At 42.9% G+C, this 24,038-nt stretch overlaps 3 protein-coding genes and 1 pseudogene across 7 annotated transcripts; 2 read left to right on the forward strand and 2 right to left on the reverse strand.

Annotated features, from left to right (window-relative positions):
* The first annotated feature begins 1 nt into the window (after position 1).
* LOC146246930 (adhesion G-protein coupled receptor G2-like) lies at positions 2-10,426 on the forward strand. 2 transcript variants are annotated; one of them, XM_084681994.1, is made up of 16 exons: positions 2-1,221; positions 1,585-1,713; positions 1,866-1,910; positions 2,086-2,103; positions 2,746-2,880; positions 3,032-3,111; positions 3,378-3,518; positions 3,643-3,756; positions 3,851-3,884; positions 3,969-4,057; positions 4,239-4,360; positions 4,501-4,766; positions 4,941-5,007; positions 5,100-5,380; positions 7,058-7,102; positions 9,604-9,719. In XM_084681994.1, exons 2-15 carry the CDS (start codon positions 1,653-1,655, stop codon positions 7,081-7,083), a joined length of 1,479 nt encoding a protein of 492 aa, XP_084538120.1. In that variant the 5' UTR covers positions 2-1,221; positions 1,585-1,652; the 3' UTR covers positions 7,084-7,102; positions 9,604-9,719. The 2 variants fall into 2 exon arrangements, with proteins under 2 accessions (XP_084538120.1, XP_084538119.1); XM_084681993.1 differs by lacking the exon at positions 7,058-7,102 and having other exon boundaries at positions 9,604-10,426.
* Positions 10,427-12,969: 2,543 nt separating this feature from the next.
* LOC146246931 (adhesion G-protein coupled receptor G5-like) lies at positions 12,970-17,613 on the forward strand (annotated as a pseudogene). Its single transcript, XR_014732308.1, has 12 exons — positions 12,970-13,093; positions 13,168-13,536; positions 13,697-13,971; positions 14,238-14,378; positions 14,503-14,616; positions 14,711-14,744; positions 14,829-14,917; positions 15,159-15,280; positions 15,421-15,686; positions 15,857-15,923; positions 16,016-16,296; positions 16,678-17,613. The product of XR_014732308.1 is annotated as an adhesion G-protein coupled receptor G5-like (transcript).
* Positions 17,610-19,640, reverse strand: LOC146246932 (uncharacterized). Of its 2 annotated transcripts, none has more exons than XM_084681995.1 (3): positions 19,309-19,640; positions 18,399-18,839; positions 17,610-18,307 (listed from the first exon to the last, which is right to left on the reverse strand). In XM_084681995.1, the coding sequence occupies exons 1-3, from the start codon at positions 19,565-19,567 to the stop codon at positions 17,907-17,909; spliced, it is 1,101 nt and encodes a 366-aa protein (XP_084538121.1). In that variant the 5' UTR covers positions 19,568-19,640; the 3' UTR covers positions 17,610-17,906. The 2 variants fall into 2 exon arrangements, with proteins under 2 accessions (XP_084538121.1, XP_084538122.1); XM_084681996.1 differs by having other exon boundaries at positions 19,324-19,639.
* A 223-nt stretch (positions 19,641-19,863) lies between these two features.
* On the reverse strand, positions 19,864-23,975 carry gfod2 (glucose-fructose oxidoreductase domain containing 2). 2 transcript variants are annotated; one of them, XM_084682175.1, is made up of 3 exons: positions 23,874-23,975; positions 22,411-22,772; positions 19,864-21,755 (listed from the first exon to the last, which is right to left on the reverse strand). In XM_084682175.1, the coding sequence occupies exons 2-3, from the start codon at positions 22,661-22,663 to the stop codon at positions 20,812-20,814; spliced, it is 1,197 nt and encodes a 398-aa protein (XP_084538301.1). In that variant the 5' UTR covers positions 22,664-22,772; positions 23,874-23,975; the 3' UTR covers positions 19,864-20,811. The 2 variants fall into 2 exon arrangements, with proteins under 2 accessions (XP_084538301.1, XP_084538300.1); XM_084682174.1 differs by having other exon boundaries at positions 23,628-23,975.
* Between the last annotated feature and the right edge of the window lie 63 nt (positions 23,976-24,038).

Genomic DNA, 24,038 nt, shown 5'->3' on the forward strand with positions numbered 1-24,038 from the left:
ACATCTAAAACATGCAGGACAGTGGCCCTCGAGGACCAGGATTGAACACCCCTGGTGTAAAGCAATCAAATACTTTCTCTCCTACAGAGTCCTTGTTTTAATCAGCATTTTGAAGTAAATGTTTTACGTCCCTATGATCACTTGATTGTTGAACTGTCCTATCATTTGATGTATATGTAATGTAATTGAAGTTTTGATTGTTCTTGAACTGTGCCTGATAAAAAATAGACAGTTCCATTGCCCTTACCACTGATATACTGTTTACTTCTAATCCTTCAATATATACAGTACTATTTGTTAGTTGTATGTCATTTTGTATCTGCTAAATGAACACAATGCAATATAAAAATGTGAATCTACAATGGTAATAAAGCTAAAACAGGACTTCTGTAGAAACTGAGATAGCCAGTCTGCATTATAAGTATGACAATCAAAGAAGCTGAAACAAATAAAAATACATCAGATGCCATTGTTTAAAACAGATTAGCATTGGTGGAACTTCAAATGTTGAACAGTGACAGATTTGACTGAATAAGTAATAAAGTGTCATGAATGGGCAAAGTGTCATGCATGGGCAAAAATCACGGGTAGAGACCCGCCTTATCTTAAACAAGAACATACTACCGGCTTATATATACTGTAAAAAAGTTTCAAAATATTTTTACATCTTGAGAACTGCGACATAGGCTTCCACCCCCTCGTCCTCCCTTTGAAATAAAGGGTTGAGGACTCAAAAAAGACTCAAAAAAAAGAAGGGTTTGCTCTCTGAGTATGTTATTGTGTTAGCTTAGCTACTAACCTGCTCCTTTGTGGGAGTCCAGGCTTATAAACTCCAGGGCACCCTCATGCGGTGTTCTACTGCCTTCCCGGTACTCCACATGTCATTAGTTTAATGTGCCCCCCTCCTGCCAGCAGTAAACAGCCCTACCTTCTGCAAACGTACAGTACTGCTCTGAGGTAGCAGGTGGGTTAAAGCTGGCTGTAGCCGTGACACTGCTGACGGTGATTTGAGAAACCCCAGAAGTGGCAGCTTCCACGGGGGGGTCCACGAGAGCTGGGAGCTTCTCCCCGCACGACGGACAGAATCTGAAGCCAGGCTGCAGCTTAGAGCCACACTGAGGACAGAAATGAAGGAGCATTCTACAAACAAAAACAACATTGATGTTATTCAATCGAACTTCAAGTCCAGTGCCTTCATGGAAGGATGGTTAGCAACTAAAGGTTGTTTTCCGAGTGGAGTTAAAGGCTATTGGCTAAAGCTAGTGGGGGGTGGAGGGGTTCTGGTGATGTTTTATGATTGGCATAACTCCTTATAACTCGAGACTCAATGATAATAGCTCACAAGCCTGCACCTAGCCCATAATTGTAAATAGCAAGACAAGTTATCCCTTACTTCTCAGCGTGAGAAATGGTTGAAATGTGTGAGTCTCACGGCGAATGTGAGAGCCCTGCACATAGATGTTACACATGTAAAACATTTGTTTTAGTTTTTTCTTGTCTGTATTTGCATTTTTACATTTGCATCTTATTTGCTCTCATACTCATTTTCTGAACCACACAAGTAATTTATTGTACAATCCACAGACCCACGAGCAGTGAAACCAACAACATGACAGAACCCTCAGCATTCTGGACCACAGCAGTTTGAGATCATGGAGATATGTTGGATTCTAGTTTTTCTCCTCAATTTATGTTTGATTATCAAGCGCACAGGTAGGACACTTCAAAATCAAACAGTTAACATTTGCATCAAAATGTTCCTAATTTAAATTCCATGTTCAAATGTTCACTACATTCTCATTTCTTATACAAACACCCGGGGACTATTCCATAAAGCAAGATTATAATTTTGCTTTATTGAACAGGCTCGGATCACTCTCAAATCCCAACATGTATGGAGTTATGCACATGTAAGTACAGAGTTTCTGAAGGGTACAATGGGCTAACTCGAGTGATGACTTGAATCTCTGGTATAATGATGGAATTTTTCAACTTCAATTAGCAAATTTTTTGTGTCCATATTTTTTTGTATCCCTATTGATGCATGGTTATGTTCAGCTAATGATAATCACTACTCTGTTTCAGCGGCCATCTCTGTAGCAGGTAATCAATCCCTCAACGCTTTACATTTCTCAAGATTTCTTCCATTTTTTCTCTATGAGATTTCCTGGGGGTTTTCCTTGGGGGTTTAGGTTGGTTTAGGTGCACTTCAATGGGTGTATGTGAAGCTGTCTGTGACATTGCTGGGCTATACATATACATTTGATTTGTTTTGATTTGTCTCTTTTACAGCAGTCAATCTGTTCTTAAAATCCAATCAGAATGATTGAGTGATTTCACCTGGCTCGAACTAGAACTATGTTGCTCCCAATACTTTTGTACTCAGACTCAGATAAAGTGTCAATGCATCTTCCTCCTGACCTTAACAAAAACGGTTCCAAATTATTGTGTGTAGGATAATCCTTATTCTCTCGTAAAATATTTAGTTTATTTTCTAGTGAATACAAGAGACTACTGTTTGTGGTATTTAAATGGTCGGCACCAAATTGTGGAAAAAAAACCCACATAGGAATGGAAGACGACACTGAAAAAATGCTTGAATTGTTATATGGAGTATGCAAATGTAACATGACAAAAGGTCAATCTCTATAACTGCACTAAAGAAACAAGTGAAGTTCAGTATTCTGCTTTCTGATTATTGTAACATTTAGATTTAATAGCATCTATCCTATTGGTTTTCTGCAGATAAGTGTGGATGCTTCCACGAACAGACGAACATCACTTGTAAAAGAGAACTTCCCGTCAAGCTGAGTGAACTGTGTGGATATTTGAATTTCACAAGTTTTGACATTTACAGTTCTGAATGTGTTCATAATATTGGTACGTCTATGACCATTTGAGTAGAATCATTTTTGTATTGTTCCAAATGTTCACCCCTACCACCTTAACCACCCCTAACACATTCACCACTCCTACCACTACCATCTCTGCTACCACCTCTTCTGGGATCCATCCTCGTCCTCTGCCACAGAGGAGTATGGCGCCGCCCTCACTGTGGAGCACAAGATAAAAGATTTCACCGGAATGAAACTCTATGTTTCTGCAAACACGGTAACACTAAAACATGGCTATGAACAATGCAGGCATATTGCTGAGTTAGCACCACTTAACCACTATTCAAAAACAACTTGGCTGAACAACAAACAAGCACCACTGCTGCAGAATAACACCAGCTCTCAGCTCCTGTCTTACTGCCATATTAAATCACTAGACCGTTATACACCTCTTCCTAAACCCATAATCAATATTGAATTATTGTACTTGTATTTACACGATATATGATGCTGTTTAATATATGTGTTATCAACTATCCACAGATATCATTGAGCCGCTTAGAGCCACAAGCTGACCTGCAGGTGGTCCTGCCTGCTGACCTCTTCTCAAGGCTGGACCCAACACTGGCCAACAACAATGTGACCTTCAACTTCACTGTGAAAAACAATCCACCTGCCAGTCAGGTGAGTTCACACAAACTGAACACATATACTTCCACACACATGAAGCACCTACAGACATGCTAAAACATTTTCACTCATATTAAACACATATAAAAACACACCCTGTCCCTATCTCTTTCTCAAGACTACAGAGGGACGTCTCTACAATATCATCTTTGGTGTTGAGGTTGTGAACATTACCATGTCTAACCTGTCCACACCATTCAACATGAGCTTCAAACAGACCTATGACAAATCGGTAACTATTGGCCACATTGGCAGTTGGCATAACTTGATGGCATTCATATGATTTCTGAGCTTGCTAATCTTTATGCCGTGGTGATCTTCCTCAGGGGAATGCAACATGTGTTTACCTGAACCAGACAGGTAAACATATCAACATACATGACAATGTATGAATGTACATTGTGTTTAAATACATATATTACAGTGTCTGAGTCCCTCATATAGGGAGCTGGGTTCCTGATGGCTGCCACACCCTGACCCTCCCAGAACACGTGGTCTGTAGCTGTAACCACTTCTCCCTTTTCACCCTCATGGTATGTTGTCCTTTGCATATGAATCATCTGAAAGTCCTTTATGACAGACATATTGTTCATCTTGGCGCCATGACATCTTATTGCACTTTTGTGTTTCCATTTTAATGTGTTCAAACACTTGACTAAAGGTGATGTCTGGATGGTAACACATTGTCAATGACAACTGATATTCCTGGCTCAGATCCCTGGTCTTGTCACAAGTAAAGAGCACGCTCAGATCTTCAGAACGCTCAGCATAGTGGGAGGAGCCATCTCTGCCTTCTTCTGTGCCCTTACATTACTGACACACTGTCTGCAGCATGAGTGAGTCACCTGTGCATGAAGACCCTATTTATCTTTCCTAGACCACAAAGGACTTCAATCTTGTCCTAGTGGTTGGTTGTGTGGGTTCATAAACCGAATGTTCAGACCCCTCATCTAGAGTTTCTCTCCTTGGCTCTCAGGAACCAGGCGACTGAAAAAGCCATGGTGATCCACCTCCAGCTGGTGGGCTCTCTGCTGCTGCTCAACCTGCTGCTGCTGGCCAGCATGTCCCTTGCCTGGGAGGACTCACTGCTGTGCAAAGTGCTGGGTGGCCTGCTGCACTACGCCCTGCTCACCTGCTTCTCCTGGATGGGCCTGGAGGCTCTGCACCTGTACCGCCTCCTGGTGCAGGTCTACAACACCTACACCAAGCACTACCTGCTGAAGATCAGCCTGCTGGGCTGGGGTACCCCTGCTTTTTATTCATTTATCCTGCTGTTAATTAATTTAGTGAAGCACCTTGACATTCGTTGACAACTCAAAGTTTATAAGTTGTATAAGTTAAATCCATGAACATCATAATGATTCAACTATAGAAATTATACAATGTTAGCAAACCCCCTCCCATCCCCTCTCCCAGGGCTGCCAGGAGTGGTGGTGACAGTTGTAGCAGGGGTCTGGACCCCATATGGCCTGAAAGACGACATGTGAGTTTACTGAAGATGTGGAATATCACATACATGAATTTCAGAAGTCAAGACACTATTTGGATTCAATGTATGTCTGTCTCCCCTGACAGGTGCTGGATGACAGCTGATGTTGTGCTGTACTGCTCAGTCCTGGCCTATCTCATTGTGGTCTTACTTTTCAATGGAGGAATGTTCATCTTTACAATAACCACCATGTGTAGGATGCGATCTGGGATATCCCCCTTGCAGAAAACGAGGAACAACAGGGCCGTCTGCAGCGTCCTGGGCCTCACCTGCATCCTGGGCCTCACCTGGGGCCTGGGCTTCTTCTCCATTGGCTACACCAACTATGTCATCCTCTATGCCTTCACCATCCTCAACTCACTGCAAGGTAACGATACCATCCGTAAACCAGTTTATATATTATATATATTATACAATTTAACCGTTAAATCTTTGGAATTTGAGAAATTGTAAAAGAGCAGTTTATTATCCAATGAAATTAAATACTAAGTGATTTATATACAAAATTGTAAGTCAAATGGTTAAAATATTTAATCACGATTAATCGCATTAATGTCATAGTTAACTCGCGATTAATCACAATTAATCGTACATTTTTATCTATTCTAAATGTCCCTTGATTTATTTTTAATCCGTTCTTTTTTCAAATGTTAATGCTCTCATCAACATGGAAAAGTGGTTCGGATTGCTTTGTGCAAATGTTTTTTTTGCATCAGCTGTGTACATGGCCATCAAAGTGGTATTTTAGACTGGACGATGTGCTGCGATGATAGCTCAGTTCTATGGCGTGAAATTGCCTATATGCCACGGTGAGCTGACGTACTTCCGCCTAAAACTCTCAGTCACCGCGTTTACTTCGGCTGCAATGGCATCCATCGTCGATATTGATTGTCCAAAGCTAGTCAAGAGAAAAGAATCGACGAAAAAGTTCAAATATCAGCGAACATCTGGTACCACTGCCAAACACTTGTGTGCCTCTATGCCAGAACTCAAGTAAGTACAACGGTGTGCTTAGTTTTTTTACCTTTCCTGTGGATGAGGAGCTCAGACGCAAATGGGTAGTCGTCATCCGCAGGGATCACTTCGTTATTACACCTCACACCCGGGTGTGTAGTCGGCATTTTAAAGAGGAGGATATACGAGAGCCTACATCAGAGAACGGGCGCCGATTACTTAAAAAGGGAGCTGTTCCAGCATTATTTGAGTGGAACAACTTCTCCCTTCCCCCTCCAAGACCGGGGGTCTGGGAGAGAAGAACGAGACCGCCACCTAAGGAGAGCCTTCCAGAAAGCGCAGACCCATCAGGTCAAGATGACCATGACTACGCCGTTACGGTTAAATACATTATACCAATAAGACACTGGACAAAATACAACAGTAATAAGGATGATTAGTGCAACTGAGCGTTACAGTAACGTCGTTAGCTACTCTCGCTAACATGTACGGTAGGCAAACACTTAATTTTAACCTTACCTTCATAATTATGGACATAATTCGAAACGTAGAGTTTAAATCCTGTGTCCTTTCTTGCGGTGGCTGTGGATGAATTCTGCTCACATCTGTCAGGGATATTGTTGGGAGATCCAGGAGTGAGCGGGTGAAAAATGCAGCCATTGTTGTTGCGTTGACAGAGAGACAGGAAGTGAACGTGGTGGCTGGGACCGTGGAGCGGATGTACGTGGCATATAGGCAATTAGTGCCAGGAGAGCGAGCTCTGTAAAAACGATTTGTAACTTGCAAAAAAGATTTGTGTCTCTGTAGAAAATGATTCGTGTACTTGCAAAAAAAAGTTTTGTGTCTCCGTAGAAGAAAAAGATTTGTGTACCTGTCAAATAAAGTTTTGTGTCTCCGTAGTAGAAAAAGATTTGTGTACTTATAAAAAAAGTTTTGTGTCTCCGTAGAAGAAGGCGGGAACACTGCTCCCAAAACCATCTAAGCCAATCAAATATAGTAATTGGGGTGTGCTTGCCTTCGGCGAGCACAAACCATTGTTATCTCACATATATATTATTTATTATTTATTGTTTCTTTTCGCCCCCCTAAGGATACCTCAATATTTGGACTACATAGACAACGGCGATGTCAAAAGGTTTGTCTCGGTAGCGATTGCGTTGGTTGTATTGGGATTTACGTTCCATTGCACGGTTTAAGTAGAAATTACGTTTTTGTGGCGAAAAGTGAAGCTAACGGTGGCTAACTTGCTAGCCACAGTCACTGACGCCACTAACGTCACTAACGTCACGAAACTCGCGTGACTATCTCTAGCAGAACATTAGTTTCGCATCTGTTAACTTGGGGGATACTAGTCTGCAAGGCAGCTGCAGAAACGCCACAAACAAAGAGGCCAGGGTGATATTTAATCATTTTACTTTGTGATGTGAAACATAATTGTGAAATGTAATGTACAATATTAGCTGATATTTATTGAGTAAGTAGGCCCACATCTACTTTCGGAAACGGTAGTCTACTATTTCACTGAAGCATTAGCATCATGACATTAGCCTCTGTTGCTTGGGCAACACATACTACAGTGGTCATGATGCATCTGTTTTTAATCGTTGCCCTTTTTTTTAAATCCCGCTCAACAGTCTAACTGCCAGTGCCCTACTCTATACTGTTGGCTTTTAAATCCCGCTCAACAGTCTAACTGCCAGTGCCCTTCTCTATACTGTTGGCTTTTAAATCCCGCTCAACAGTCTAACTGCCAGTGCCCTACTCTATACTGTTGGCTTTTAAATCCCGCTCAACAGTCTAACTGCCAGTGCCCTACTATTAGTAATGAGTAGCTAACAAAAACATCTCCACAGCTGTTTAGGAAGTCAAACGGCGACGGAACATGTTCGGCTTTCCCCTTACTCAAAAGTTTTTCAATAGGTGAAAGTATCTGACTACTAACCTGAACTTTATTGCCACAGCCTAAACTTTGTCAATGTCAAAACTTTGTCTGTTCATGAAAATAATTAATGTCAGCCTGCTTCAGCCTTGCTTTGCTGTAGGATATACATTTCACTAGGTCTTGCAGCGCTGCTTGATTTACTGAAATTATTATGAAATGTTATGTTTTACTAGCCATTTGCCTTCTTAAGCAAATCACAGTATTTCCCACCCCTCATAGTGTAACTGAGACGACCGTAAATAGCCTAAGTCATCTTTCAAGTAATAAGCCCCCGTTGAAGTGTTGAGCAGGAAATTAGCTGGTCTGTAGAGATCTTGGGTTGGTGGTTTTACTGATGCAGAATTCGCTCAAATAAAATCGATAGACGTAATGAGTGGCACATAACGTGAAGTAGGCCTAACATTGCATTTTATTTTGTTTGAGTTTTAATAACTTGTCCAGTGCATTGGGGCAAGTAGCACTAGCCTAAATTGATCTTCCAGACTTGCCGTACAAAAAAAATCCACTCTTCCCGGACAAGCCTTAGCTACATGGCTAGACTGTTGACACAGATCAGAATCCATCATATCTTGGACACTCAAAATCAGCAAATCTTGCAGCCAAATCAAGTAGCCTATATATATAGGCCTTTATATGGCTACAAACTTCTGGTCGGTTTCTAGCTGGCTACTTGTTACCAAGTTACAACTGTGTTGCAGGGGCATTCTTTGTCCACATTGCGAGCTAACAGTGTCCGGTAATGATGTTGCTATAAATAATGATGTTAAACCGAGACCACTAAGCTCTCAAAGAAAATGTAAGGTCAAAGAAACAAAAGAAAGGTTTGAGGTTACTCTGAAAATTATTAATAAAATAGGCTTCTAATAATAAAACTGCTAAATCCTTCTCTAACTAGGCTCCTCTATCATGCATAATGAAACTTGTTTTTTAAGTAATCAATAAGCCTGCGCTTGCCCTCATTACTCAAATGATGCCGTTCAGGGCGTTCAAATTACATAATAGGACGATAATAGGAGGATAATAGGACATAATAGGGCAACCAACAAGTTGTTTATATCTGATTACAATTTAATAAGTTATCTAGCGCTGCATCTTCATGAGCTACATTTGGCCTCCTTCTCTTCCAACCAACCAGTATCACCTCTCCTCCATCTGAGTGATGCATGTCATTTTTACAAACTTATTATCAAGGGAACACAATGGTCAGAACTGTAGTCATACACTTAAATGCTTTTTGAAATTTGTAAACACCAGGAGAGTATGGGCAGCTGGGGCAGCCGCAAGCACACCCTCACAATTTCCCCAGAACTTGTATGCTCTCTAGTTTCTGTGTGTAGTATCATTGGACATTTTTGTCTGTCTATCACACATGACCTAGGTTGTAGTAAGTTTAATAGTTTTTAATGTAAATATGTATACGGATATTTAATTAGACAACAACATTTACATTGAGATGCAAAATCACAAGGTGATTGAACAGCCCTGTGTAAGTGTCAGAAATTGCCCATGGTTCTAAACAAGATCAGGTTGTGTGATGATGTCACTTGTTCATTCAGAAGAATCCTTTTTTCATAATGCCCTTTTGTATTGCTCTCTCTTGGAAGTTGCTTTGGATAAAAGCGTCTGCTAACTGAATATATGTAAATATATAATGCAAAACTGTTATTTACCATGTAATTTCCTGTTGCCTGCAGGCTTCTTTCTGTTTCTGTGGATTTGCATCAAAAAACGGAGAGGGAAAGGAGCACAGGAAGTCTGTTGTAACAAGCCAGGGAGCACTCACAACATCAGCACCTCAAGTAAATAACTGAGGCCTCCTACAGGTTGTGTTGAAAACTACAATTCAGAGTACAATTAAAGGTACAATAGGTAAGATTTATTTAAGTAAAAAAGCCATTTAGGCGCTCTGAGAGTTCTGTAGCCACTTTTCGAATTTTGTCAATGGCTGGAACAAGATAGCTTGAACATAATTGGCTAGAAAATATGGGGTGCTCCATGTACTCTTTATTGACTTTACTTATTGTACCTTTAAAGAAACTAGTTTTGTTTTCAAACTGATTTAGCAGTTAAATGAGCAATCAACCGATTGTGTAAAGCAATCAAATACTTTCCTACAGAGTCCTTCTTTCAATCAGCATTTTGAAGTAAATGTTTCATGTCAGTATGATCTTTTGATTTTTGCAATGTCCCGTCATTTGAATTATATGTAATGTAATAGTAGTTGGGATTGTTGTTGCACTGTGCCTGATAAAAAGACAATTCCATGGAATTGAACTGAAATAATGTTAACTTAAAATCCTTGATTATCGACAGTACTATTTGCTACTATTTGTTATTTGTATGTCACTTTGTATAAAAGCAACTGCTAAATAAATACAATGTAATATACCAATTTGAATCTACACTGGTAAGAAAGCTAAAATCAGACTTTTTATCAGGTGCCATTGTTTAAAACAGATTAGCATTGGTCGAACTTCAAATGCTAAACATTGACAGGTTTTACTGAATAAATAATAAAGTGCCATTTTTACAGACATTTGTCTATTGTAAGGGGGAATGAATGTGCAAAACTCACAGGTACAGACCCTCCTTAACTTAAACAAAAACATACTACCGGATTATATATACTGTAAAAATATCTACAAAATATTTGTACATCTCGAGAACTGCGACATAGGCTTCCACCCCCTCGGCCCCCCTTTGAAATAAAGGGATGAGGGGTTATAAATCCAGACTTCATAACATGGGAGAATGTGGACATGGCAGCCAAGGTTCAGGTCACTGTTGACAATCTGAGGGTTCACATCCCCCTTGCTCCTCCAGCTGGCCCCGTCCCACCCCAACCTCCCTGCGTAGACGCTCCAGCTGAAATGAAGGTTCCACTGAGCATATCACTAATCATGTCTCACCTCTGCTTCTCTGTGGCCACACGGGAGGGTGTGTTTGGGAGGGAGCTCCAGGGCAGCGCCCCGGTGAGCCAGTGCAGCATGCAGTAGCCCAGAGCCTGGAGGTCACTGCAGCAGGACGGGCCTTCACATGGCATAACACACTTAAAAAAAAGACTCATCTGGCCCATGCTGGGGACAATCAGAAACCTACGAGGAAACACAGCAGAGTCAAACACACATGCATACAGACCCTTTGGATATACACAGGTCCCCAACATTAGACAAACTCATACACACACCTGTAAATTTCTGCATGTAGGGGGCAGGCGGCTGAGTGGTTAAGGAATCGGGCTACCAATCAGAAGGTTTCCAGTTCGATTCCAAACGATGTGTCTCTTGGGGAAATATCCCTGTACTGTTTGTCCCTCGCTCTGGATAAGAGCGTCTGCTAAATGACTAAATGTAAATGTAGCCAAAAACCCACACAGGACGGAAACCCAAGGAAGTCCATCTTAGTGCGCTTCATCCATTTGTCCACTGGGGAGAGACAACATCATTAGTGAAGAAGCTCTCAGAAGGAAGTTCTGCTCATTAAAGATCCTCCCATCTTTAGGCCCCTGTGTAGTAAAGACATAGGTGAAGCAACATTGCTGACACACAGACCAAGCACTCACCAGACCTGGCTTCACTCTATAGTCCGCTCTGTACTCACCAGTTTGAGGACATGTCTGCAGTCACCACAGTGGATCCCTGACCGGGTCTGCTGGACTGGAGACATGGAGAACACATGGAGAAGAGACTAGTCATCAGCAGATCTACAAACTCATGTATACAAACACCCTGACCCTTGAACTTCCAAGTACTATAACCCCTGCTAATACCAGAACGTTCCTATTACTAGTACTATTTGACCTCTGACCTGCGTAGATCAGCTCTGGCTCATTCTGACCCAACAGCTTTGCCAGCCGTCACTTCCTGCCTGTTGTGTCACTCAGTTCCGCCCCTTCCTGCAGAGGCTCCACAACACACGTCTTCTCACACAGAAATAGGTGGTACGCATGTAAAAAAAAAAAAAAAGAAAAGTAAAACATATTTGTATGGCATCTTTCTTTTCAGTATTTGCATTTTTACCTTACTGTGTGTATGCATTTTATTTGCTCTCATACTCATCTTCTAAACCAGAGAAGTCATATATTGTGCCATCCACAGACCCACGAATAGTGAAACCTGTTACGGGGTGGTTGTGGTGGTGGTGGACCCAAATGCACAACACAGACACGAAAAAACGGACGGATGGTCCAGAGGGGTTTAATGTTGGGGTAAGTGCAGAGGGGAATGATGGTGATGGAAAACAAACAGGACGGCAGGGTAAGCTGTAAGGGGTCTGGCTGGGAGGCAAGGTTGGTAATCCTGGAGGCACAGCCAAAAAGTCAGTACAGAAATGTCACACAAAAAATACTGGTGTTACTGTAATCGGGAGTAAACTACCAAGGGTAGACAAAACTATTATCCGGCAATGAATGATGTGAAAACCAGGGTTGATAAACTGCAGGGCTGATGGGAGACAGGTTTGGAGACTGAGGCAGAGTGAGTGGGTAATTGGGACTGGAGACCATTGCCACACCCACAACCGGGAGACACAAACAACAACCCGCCACTAGGGGGCAGAGGGCATGACAAAACCAACAGCATGACAGGATCCTCAGCAGCATTGTGGACCAGAAGCAGTTTGAGATCATGGGGACATATTGGATTTTAGTTTTTCTCCTGAACTTGAGTTTGATTATTAAGCTCTCAGGTAGGACACTAAATGAAATTATACAGTTAACATATGCACCAAACCTTCCTCCATACACAAAGCATATTCACATGTTCACTGCATTCCTTGTTATACAACGAGTTAAGCAAAATCTCTCAACTCAAATGTTTTAATATATAAAGTTGAACAGTGTGTAGAATTATTAATTTTCCTGCAACCACAATGAAGTGTTGATTGGAAATATAAAGGAAATATATGTTTAGTGTTAAACATATTGGAAATATCAAGTAGACAAAACTGTTCCAAATTATTATGTGTAGGATAATCCATATTCCCTCGTATAATGTTTTGTTTATTTTCTAGTGAATACAAGTGACTACTGTTTGTGGCCTGAAAATGGTTCACGCCAAATTATGGAAAAAACCCCCGAACGTGCATGGAAGACGACACAGAAAAAATGCTTGAATTATTATGTGGGATTATGCACATGTAACCAAACAGGAAATTCTCAGTCGTATAACTGCACTAAAGAAACAGGTGATGTTCAGTATTCTGCTTTCTGTTTATTATTAACGTTTAGAATTAATAGTCTATAGTATCGGTTTTTGCAGATAAGTGTGGATGCTGCCATGAACAGACTTGGATCACATGTAAAAGAGACTGTCCCGAGAAGGTGAAACAGCTGTGTGGATATTTGAATCTCACAAATATCCAAGGTAAGTCTATGACAATTTGAGTAGAATAATTATAGTATTGTTCATTATGTTCATACAAAACCTAAAAAACCTTTACCCTAATAACATTTGTGTTAATTTCAATGAAAGAAAAATGCGAGTGGTTTGATGGGACAATATGCAACTGGATGATAAAGCATACAAACTGGATCAAGACCGGCCCATATTGTGGAACTCTATACCGTACTTGCGAATGTCAAGAGATTAATGATACAAGTAAAATTGCATTTGCCTGCAATGACGGAGGTACTAATCAGATGTACTTTTATTTTTCAATAAATTAATTTATAATTAACCATAGTGTTAATGGACCAAGGTCCCTTTAAAACAGCAACATAGAAACAAGAAAGAAATGTTATTCCACAGATGGATGGTTTTAAAAACTTCTTTAACATCTAATTTCCAGGGACTCCATGTCCAGAATCTTCAACTAAAGCCCCACTAAAATCAGCTTCCACCCTCATTCCTACCTCCACCACTACTTCCACCTCACCTTTCACCTCCACACGTACAGACACCAACCCTACAACCTTCACGCCCCCTACCACTACCATCTCTGCTACCATCTCTTCTGGGATCCCATCCTCATCCTCTGCCACAGAGAAGTATGGCGCCACCCTCTCTGTGGAGCGCAAGATAAAAGATTACACCGGAATAAAACTCTATGCTTCTGCAACCACGGTAACACTACAACATGGCTATGAACAATGTAGGCATATTGCTGAGTTAGCACCACTCAACCACTATTCAAAAACAACATGGCTGAACAACAAACAAGCACCACTGCTGCAGAATAACACCAGTGCTCAGCTCCTGTCTTACTGCCATATTAGATCAGTAGACCGTTATACACCTCTTCCTAAACCCATAATCAATATTGAATCATTGTACTTGTATTTACACGATATATGATGCTGTTTAATATATGTGTTATCAACTATCCACAGATATCATTGAGCAGCTTAGAGCCACAAGATGACCTGCAGGTGGTCCTGCCTGCTGACCTCTTCTCAAGGCTGGACCCAACACTGGCCAACAACAATGTGACCTTCACCTTCACTGTGAACAACACTCCACCTGCCATTCAGGTGAGTTCACACAAACTAAACACATATACTTCCACACACATGAAGCACCTACAGACATGCTAAAACATTTTCACTCAGATTAAACACATATAAAAACACACCCTGTCCCTATTTCTTTCTCTAGACTACAGAGGGACGTCTCTACAATATAATCTTTGGTGTTGAGGTTGTGAACATTACCATGTCTAACTTGTCCACACCATTCAACATGAGCTTCAAACAGACCTTTGACAAATCGGTAACTATTGGCCACATTGGCAGTTGGCATAACTTGATGGCATTCATATGATTTCTGAGCTTGCTAATCTTTATGCCGTGGTGATCTTCCTCAGGTGAATGCAACATGTGTTTACCTGAACCAGACAGGTAAACATATCAACATACATGACAATGTGTGAATGTACATTATGTTTAAATACATATATTACAGTGTCTGAGTCCCTCATATAGGGAGCTGGGTTCCTGATGGCTGCCACACCCTGACCCTCCCAGAACACGTGGTCTGTAGCTGTAACCACTTCTCCCTTTTCACCCTCATGGTATGTTGTCCTCTATTCCTGGAAACTATATTTGCATGTTTAGGACTGGATCTCTTTAGGACATTTGCATGGGAGTCATCTGAAAGTCCTTTATGACAGACATATTATTCATCTTGGCGCCATGACATTTTATTGCAGTTTTGTGTTTCCATTTCAACATGTTCAAACACTTGACGAAAAGGTGAAAGGTGATGTCTAGATAGTAACATATTGTGAATGACGGCTGATGTTCCTGACTCAGATCCCTGGTCTTGTCCCGAGTAAAGAGCACGCTCAGACCCTCAGAACGCTCAGCATAGTGGGAGGAGCCATCTCTGCCTTCTTCTGTGCCCTTACATTACTGACACACTGTCTGCAGCATGCGTGAGTCACCTGTGAATGAAGACCCCATTTATCTTTCCTAGACCACAAAGGATTTCAATTTTTCCCAAGTGGTCGGTTGTGTGGGTTCATAAACCGAAGGTTCAGACCCCTCATCCAGAGTTTCTCTCCTTGGCTCTCAGGAACCAGGCGACTGAAAAAGCCATGGTGATCCACCTCCAGCTGGTGGGCTCTCTGCTGCTGCTCAACCTGCTGCTGCTGGCCAGCATGTCCCTTGCCTGGGAGGACTCACTGCTGTGCAAAGTGCTGGGTGGCCTGCTGCACTACGCCCTGCTCACCTGCTTCTCCTGGATGGGCCTGGAGGCCCTGCACCTGTACCGCCTCCTGGTGCAGGTCTACAACACCTACACCAAGCACTACCTGCTGAAGATCAGCCTGCTGGGCTGGGGTACCCCTGCTTTTTATAATTTTTTCGTGCTGTTAATTCAATCAGTGAAGCACCTTGACATTCGTTAACAATTCAAAGTATACTGTATAAGTTAAATCCATGAACATCATAATGATTCAACAATAGAAGTTATGCAATGTTAGCAAACCCCCTCCCATCCCCTCTCCCAGGGCTGCCAGGAGTGGTGGTGACAGTTGTAGCAGGGGTCTGGACCCCATATGGCCTGAAAGACGACATGTGAGTTTACTGAAGATGTGGAATATCACATACATGAATTTCAGAACTCAAAACACTATTTGGATTCAATATATGTCTGTCTCCCCTGACAGCTGCTGGATGACAGCTAATGTTGTGCTGTACTGCTCCGTCCTGGCGTATCTCATAGTGGTCTTACTTTTCAACGGAGGAATGTTCATCTTCATCATGACCACAATGTGTAAGATGCAATCTGGGATATCCCCCTTGCAGAGGACGAGGAACAACGGGGCGTTCTGCGGCGTCCTGGGCCTCACCTGCATCCTGGGCCTCACCTGGGGCCTGGGCTTCTTCTCCATTGGCTACACGAACTTTGTCATCCTCTATGCCTTCACCATCCTCAACTCACTGCAAGGTAACGATCCCATCCCTCAAACAGTATTATACCACTTAGCAGTTAAATCTTTTGAATTTAAGAAATTGTAAATGATTAGTTCATCAATCTGATGAACTTAAATACTAAGTTATTACTAGTTATTACTAGTTACATTGAATTGCACTATAAATCACAAGGTGATGGAGCAGCCCTGCGTAAGTGTGAGAAATTGCCACTGGTTCTAAACAAGATCAGGTTGTCTGATGATGTCACTTGTTCTGTCAGAAGAATCCTTGTTTCATAATGCACTTTTGTAAAGTTCTCTCTTGGAAGTCGCTTTAAATAAAAGTGTTGGCTAAATGAATATAATGAGTAAAATGCAAAACTGTTATCTTCCGTGTCATTTCCTGTTGCCTGCAGGCTTCTTTCTGTTTCTGTGGATTTGCATCAAAAGACGGAGAGAGGGAAAGGAGCACAGAAAGTCTGTTGTAACAAGCCAGGGAACGCTCACAACATCAGCACCTCAAGTAAATAACTGAGGCCTCCTACAGGTTGTGTTGAAAACTACAATTCAGAGCACAATTAAAGGTACAATAGGTACGATTTATTTCAATAAAAACAAAAGTGTCACCGAAACATGTTTCGGCCAGTTAGACGCTCTGGGAGTTCTTTAGCCACTTGTGAAATTTCTAATTTTATCAATGGCTGGAACAAGATAGCTTAAACATAATTGGCACGAAAATATGGGGCACTCCAACTGTTCTTTATTGACATTACTTATTGTACCTTTAAAGAAACTAGTTTTGTTTTCAAACTGATTTAGCAGTTAAATTAGAAATCAATGTATTGTGTAAATCAATCAAATACTTTCTCTCGTACAGAGTCCTTTTAATCAGCATTTTGTAGTAAATGTTTTATGTCAGTATGATCTCTTGATTGTTGGACTGTCCTATCATTTGAATTATATGTAATGTAATAGTAGTTGGGATTGTTGTTGCACTGTGCCTGAAAAAAGACAGTTCCATGGCCATTACCACTGAAATACTGTTCACTTTGAATCCTTGATTATCTACAGGACTATTTGTTATTTGTATGTCACTTTGTATAAAAGCATCTGCTAAACGAATAAAATGCCATATAAAAATGTGAATCTACTACCTACTGTAATTGTATGAAAGCTAAAACAGGACTTCTGTAGAGACGGATGATAGCCATAGTATGCATTATAAGTATGACTATGGAAGAAGCTGAAACAAATGAAAATAAAAAAATATCAAGTGCCTTTGTTTAAATAGATTAGCATTGGTGGAACTTAAGATGTTAAACAGTAACAGATTTGACTGAATAAGTAATAAAGTGCCATTTTCACAGCCATTTGTTTATTGTCAGGGGGAATTAATGGGCAAAACTCACAGGTACAGACCCTCCTTAACTTAAACAAGAACATACTACCGGCTTATATATATACTGTAAAAAAGTTACAAAATATTTTTACATCTTGAGAACTGCGACATCGGTTTCCACTCCCTCTTTCTCCCTTTCAAATAAAGAGATGAGGGGTTCTAAATCCAGACTTCATAACATGGGAGAATGTGGACATGGCAGCCAGGGTTCAGGTCACTGTTGACAATCTGAGGGTTCACATCCCCCTAACCGTGAGTCTCCTTGGCCATCACCGCTCCCTGTTCCTGGAACAGCCCTGTGGGTTGCTCCTCCAGCTGGCCCCGTCCCACCCCAACCTCCCTCCGTAGACGCTCCAGCTCCTCCCTCTCCTCTCGTAGCCTCTCCCGTTCCACCAGCACCTCTGCCCTCTCCCTCTGCGCCTCCTCCCTCTCTCTCCTCAGGGCGCGGGCCTCCTGCTCCTGAGATCGTCTCAGAGCCTCCAGCTCCTCCTTCTCGGTGGCAGCCTCCCTGGTGTTGGCTCTTCTCAGAGCGTCCAGGAGTTCCCTCTGCTGCTCCAGTGCCCGCGCCTCCTGCTGCTGCGCCTTCCTCAGAGCCTCCGTCAGCTCGCGCTCACGCTCCAACACACGCACCTCACCATCAAACACGTCTGTTGGTTTTTTCAATTAAGTGAACACTATGAGTCATATTTATTCAACAATACAGTCATCACCTGACAGACATAGACCCACCAAACTCACCTTGATATTTCTCTGACACTCTCATCTTCCCCATGGGCCTAGCTTGGCCCTCTTTGACAGGGGTGCTGTATGCACCTTTAGAGAGGCGTTTCTTGCTGTGACTTTCCATGCGTGCATGGGCGTCTGGGTGCTTCTTGGACAAGTGGCGATGCAGATTGCTGGTGCTGCTATGGTGCTGAATCTTCTCCAAGCATATTAAACACAGAGCTCGTTTCTGGTCCTCCAGGCGCTCATAGTGAGTCCATATTGAACTCCACTTCCGTGTCGATGGACTGGGACCACTCCCCACATGGCTCTCGGTTTCTGCAGTTACAACCTCACTTTGGCCCTCCACTGCTTGGTGCTCCGCCGCCTTCAGGATTCCGTTGATGGCGTTTGTTATGTCAGCTTCATTCACCGTGGTGATCTGTACTGGGTGGTCCTCCTCCAGCGCTACCTCCACTACAAGAAACATTGACAAGTCGTTTAGAATCTGTTTAGAACCCACTACAGTTGTAGTAACATACTACTGGGGATGGTCTTCTCAACCCCCAACCATATCACTGCAACAGCCTGGGCCTAGGTTTAATATTACGTGGATAGCCTAGTAATGTATAATCACATCATTTAATAAAATACTGTCAGTCTAGGCCCTTTTCCAGGAGGAAGTGCATAACGTTATGGAAGACCTTGCTTCCACAATGGAATAATAGTTTAATGGAGCAAAGTTCGTACTAATGTCAGCTACACCGCTCGAAGCTGGCTGGGTAGGTTTCACAGTGTATCGATACTCAGCGAGTGGTAAATGAACACAAAACCGCACTTTTGATACATCAACGGACACTCACTTAGAAGGACTAGTTAGCCGGCTAGGTTGCTAACCAGAAGTGTCTGGCGGGGTTTGGTGTTTTGCATTGGTAACGTTACCTACAATATGTAACCATACCAGAAGTGTATTCGTCTCCACTGTTTGTAATCATCGGTTCACTTTCGTCTCCTGTCCCAGTGCTTGGCCTGATGTTTGTTGCTGCGCTGCTGAACTCTTTCGGGTGTTTGGTACGCATATGCCGGAGCATGTTAGTGGTATGCCCGTTGTAAACGACGATCTCCATGCACAACAAACAGTGTACTTTCTTCTCATTTAAAACCCTGAAAAATGTCCATACCACACTTCTTTTTCTAGGAGCCATTTTAGCTAACAGTTTACAAAATTACTGGTTGGCCTGTGTAGGAAATGTTTGGCTGCCCCTATCGTAATGGTGGTATTAGCACAACCAAATCTCGCGCTGTCCGACTACGGATGTCCACGCGACTATCCTCTCTTTGAACAAATGTTCGAAGCAAAATATTCAGTAATTTAACTAAAACGTTGCATTTGGTCACTACATGTCCCCCCAATATATATATATATACACCCCCAGATATAACAACATAACATAATATTCATAACACCACAGATATTCACACTTAATCACTTGGGATATACTTCAGAAGAAAATGGTGGGGATTTATTAATTAGAATAACACCAGTATAAGCACCAGTCTTGACAAAAGTCTCATGTTAAACAGTGATATCACCAGGTCAAAGTGAAGTATAATAGCTTATACAAAAAATATAAATATGCGTCTTAAAACTCTGTACATCCTAATGTACTGAACATGTACTCATTAAATACACCAAACTAACTTTACGTCAGTAGAACACAAATTAATTTCTTTAAATAAATACAGCTCAGTACAATCTTTCAGACAAATCCACTCAGGTATCCAGATATACACGTTGGTTTCCAGAGCAGCTCACTTGTGTTAATTAGCAGAACTTTAATTACTTGTAAAACTGATAATTAAGGGCATAGTTCAAGTACTTTGAAGTCAAAAACTGCAAAACGGTTAGCTCAAGGACTTATCAGGTGATATATTCAAATGAGCATGCATATTAACTTGAACTCTTATGCCGTGGTCTTTGAAAGCAAGAAATTATTGGTTTCTGTGTGATAAACACCTGAGTATGTTGCAATCATCATTTGCACCTAATGCAAGTACATGATTTACTAAATAGGCCAGTAACCTTGTATCCTAAATCAGGATTCTTCCAGCTTTCCACCTCTATACCTCCAGCCTTAACATATTCACAGCAACAGCTGTTTCAATCCTACCAGATCCAGGAAGATGGATCCTATTGGCTGCTGAGCTGATTAGAGACGTTGTTGATGTGAAGACCAGTGTGAGACTAAATTTGAATCCTTTAAACTCACTCTCCTAAGGAGACCAGTGGTTAGACAGCAATATGTAAATATGTGGCTATATTTATCCAAGTCAAAGACACTAATCCAGACAGTGTACATTTGATAAAAGATTAGAAATGTAAACACGCAGTATACACAGTACACAACCCTCAGACTGAGACTGTGTAGCAGTGAGGAAAGGAGGGTGGTCAGTTCTTATTTCTCTGGAGCGCCTCACACAGGTTGTGGTTGGGATCTGGTTCCTGGGTCATGACCTCCACGCTCTCCCACTCGCCACTGCGGCTCGACAGCTTCACAGCCTCCACCACTGTTTGTACATACAACCCATCCTCAAATGTCGCTGCCATAGCAACCGGCCCCCTTGCCCATGACCGGCGCTCCTCGTGTGCTTGGAAGGCGTGTCTCAGGGCTGTCACCATGGATCCTAGCCCCCGCAGGTGTGGAAGGGGGAGGTCCCGGCCCTCTGGCCCAACATCGCCACTCTCCCCCAGCAAGAGCTCCTCTCCACTGGCCCCGTTAAGCTGGCCAAACAGCTCTGTTCCCCTGGCAACCAGCCTGCCCGCTGAGCCCACCACCATTACCTCATGCACAAAAGCCCCAGGCATGTTGAAGTTCAGTGTCACCGTGCAGCACACACCTCCAGGCTCGGAGCCAGGACCAGAGCCAGAGCCAGGACCGGAACCAAGGCCAGAGCTAGCCTCACCCATCAGCATCTGGAAGAAGCAGAAGTCATCACTGGTGACCCGGCGAATGCCATGGATGGAGCTGTTCTGCCTGACGAAGGTGCGTAAAAGGCCGTGCACCCGGCGCGCCCGCGCCCTGGTCAGGTGACTCAGCAGGTCTATGATGGCGGAGCCAACGGTGTGAAGCCCGCCCCCTCCCATTAACTCCTCACAGGTCCAACCGTACGATTGGTCGAGGAGGCTGGGGCCGTAGACGCGCACGTCGCACACCTGCAGCTCGCCCACATATCCCTTGGCCAGGAGCTGACGCATCAACACAAACGCAGGCAGGAAGCGGAGCGTGTTTCCCACCACACTCAGCAGCTGGGGGTAATAGAGCCCGGCGGTCACCATCTTGAAGGCGTCTAAGGCTGTAGCAGCCTTCTCACAGACAACATTCTTACCAATGCCTGCAGCGAGAAAGGGGAGACAAGTGTTAGCAATGGCTACAGAGAGAGGGGGAGCTCTCTGATTAACACTGTGCTTGTGTCCAAGTATGGGAGTAGACACATGACCCCAGCCTTGAGCCCCACCACAAGCCAATACAGTAGGAAAAAAGAACATGCAATCTGATTCTGTTCTTTGCCCCGCTGAGCTCAATTGGGCGGTGTCAGTTGATGGGGAACCACTCAGGAAGCAGGAAGTAAAGCAGGAAGCCGAAGTTAATGCTCAGGAATTCCACAAGATAAGCTGACCTCACCTCCTCTGACATATCCACCACAGCTAAACAATGACATCTCCACCACAGCTAAACAATGTCAAAACACTTCAGGATGGGAGATAAATGGAAAACAGAGGGCGGCAAGACAGAATCATGAAGAGAAGCTGAACATGGGAGAGAGTGCAATGATAGTAGTGGGCGTATCTGAAGTCAACCCACATCAGACCGTGACTGATTATGTAAGCCTGGGAGGAGGGAGCACGAAGACTGTACTTCCTGGGTGGGGCCCGACCCCAGCAAAACAGTGTGTTTGGTGTGTATGATAGAATATCTTTTTACATGGGCATCCATGCTATAATGGGGAATACTGGAGAGTTGTGTGTGTCCAGTGCTTGTTGTCCTACCCAGGGCTTTCACAGCGATCTGCCTCGTGAGTGGAGGCGGGATATAGATGCAGACCAGGTCAACATCAGGGTGCAGCAGGACATCGTCTGATTGGCTGGTGTGAAATGGAATGCCCAGCTCCTTGGCGAGAGAGCACGCCTCATCCTCACTGCGGCCCCAGAGGGCGTGCACCTCGAACCCCTCTGATCGCAGCAGTGGGACCAGCACCCTCGCTGTGCTCCCAGTGCCGAACACACCAACGCCTGGCAACATGGCTGCTGCTTGGCTCTCGGTCCTCTCCACGACCAGCCTCACAACATTCACAGCATCCCAGCTGCCTCTACTCCTGACCCCTCTTGCTGGCAGGCAAGGTGGGCCTTTTCTGGAAGATAAGAGAATTAACTGAATAATAGAACAGACAAGAGGAACACAGAACATACTGAATGACAGCGTGTCACGTGCCTGATCAACCAGCTCATGCTATCTGTAGTCTTAGAGGGAAAGCTCCCTGCCACAGCCATAGTTAACATTCCTGTGAGGTTTCACTGACACACCCAACACAAGCTCAAAACCAGCTGCCTGTGAAGAGTCTGGTCTTGAAGGTGTCTGTTCTTTAGTGTGTACCTGTGAGATCTGACTTTGATCGATACATATACGGTTCATAAAAGTATTCAAACTACCTGGGTAGAATAAACTGAACCAAGAACAAAGTACTCGAGAGATAGTATGGGGCAATGTTTATCTTATAGAGAGATAAGGACAGGTTATTACGGATGCCTGTGAGGTACAAATGAATGATAACACTCGTGTTCAAAAATGAACCGAATGCACTGCCCATCTGGCGATGGAGTCGTGAGCTCATTAGCATGTCAATAGAAAAAGAGAGGGTGCACCTGCCGAGTGACCACAAAGAACCTCATTAATTTATCACAACCACGTCGTACTGACGTTACCGACACATTTTCGCTTCCTAGATCAGATTTAAGCTTAATCACATAAGAATAAATATTAATGTCGCATTTTGTATTGTCGAAAGGCTGACAGAACGGCACATAATGCATGTCTTGTCTGAAGAATCTAGCTAACTAGCCAACAAGTGATAGTGATGGTTAACTACAAACCTTACTTGAAATGCAAGATTTAGGACAGAACAGAGTGAATGGTTGTATCAAGAATATTTCTGCTATACAAGTAAAAAACGAATATTGGGTTAATTATTTGGTTAATCATTACCTACTTTTAGACTGCAAATACGCTTGCTAACCGGTTAGTTAGCTAGCTAGCGCCTCCCTCCGCGTAGGAATCGCAGTTCTACCGTGCCCGACTCCCTAGTTGAGATGACTGTCACTGTCAAAATGATTGTACCATTAACTGGCTCGCAAAACCCCTTCAGATCGGGAATAAATCTAGTTTAATAATACATAAATAAAAACCATACATAAAATACAACCAGTCCACGAAACTATTCTGATGCAAGCCTAACCTCGCTCATTCGTGTTTGATTCTCTGATGATCATTTGGCACAAATGCGGCTGCGCAGTCTCTTCCGACACAGAATTCCAGGCACGCCCATTTTCATCCACTCTATGACAACATTATTCTACATTTGACCGTTTATCTGGTTTTAATCTAAAAAAAAAAAAAAAAA

Source organism: Hypomesus nipponensis, chromosome 19 (genome assembly GCF_054491055.1).
Source record: "Hypomesus nipponensis isolate SF chromosome 19, ASM5449105v1, whole genome shotgun sequence".
NCBI lineage: Eukaryota > Metazoa > Chordata > Actinopteri > Osmeriformes > Osmeridae > Hypomesus > Hypomesus nipponensis.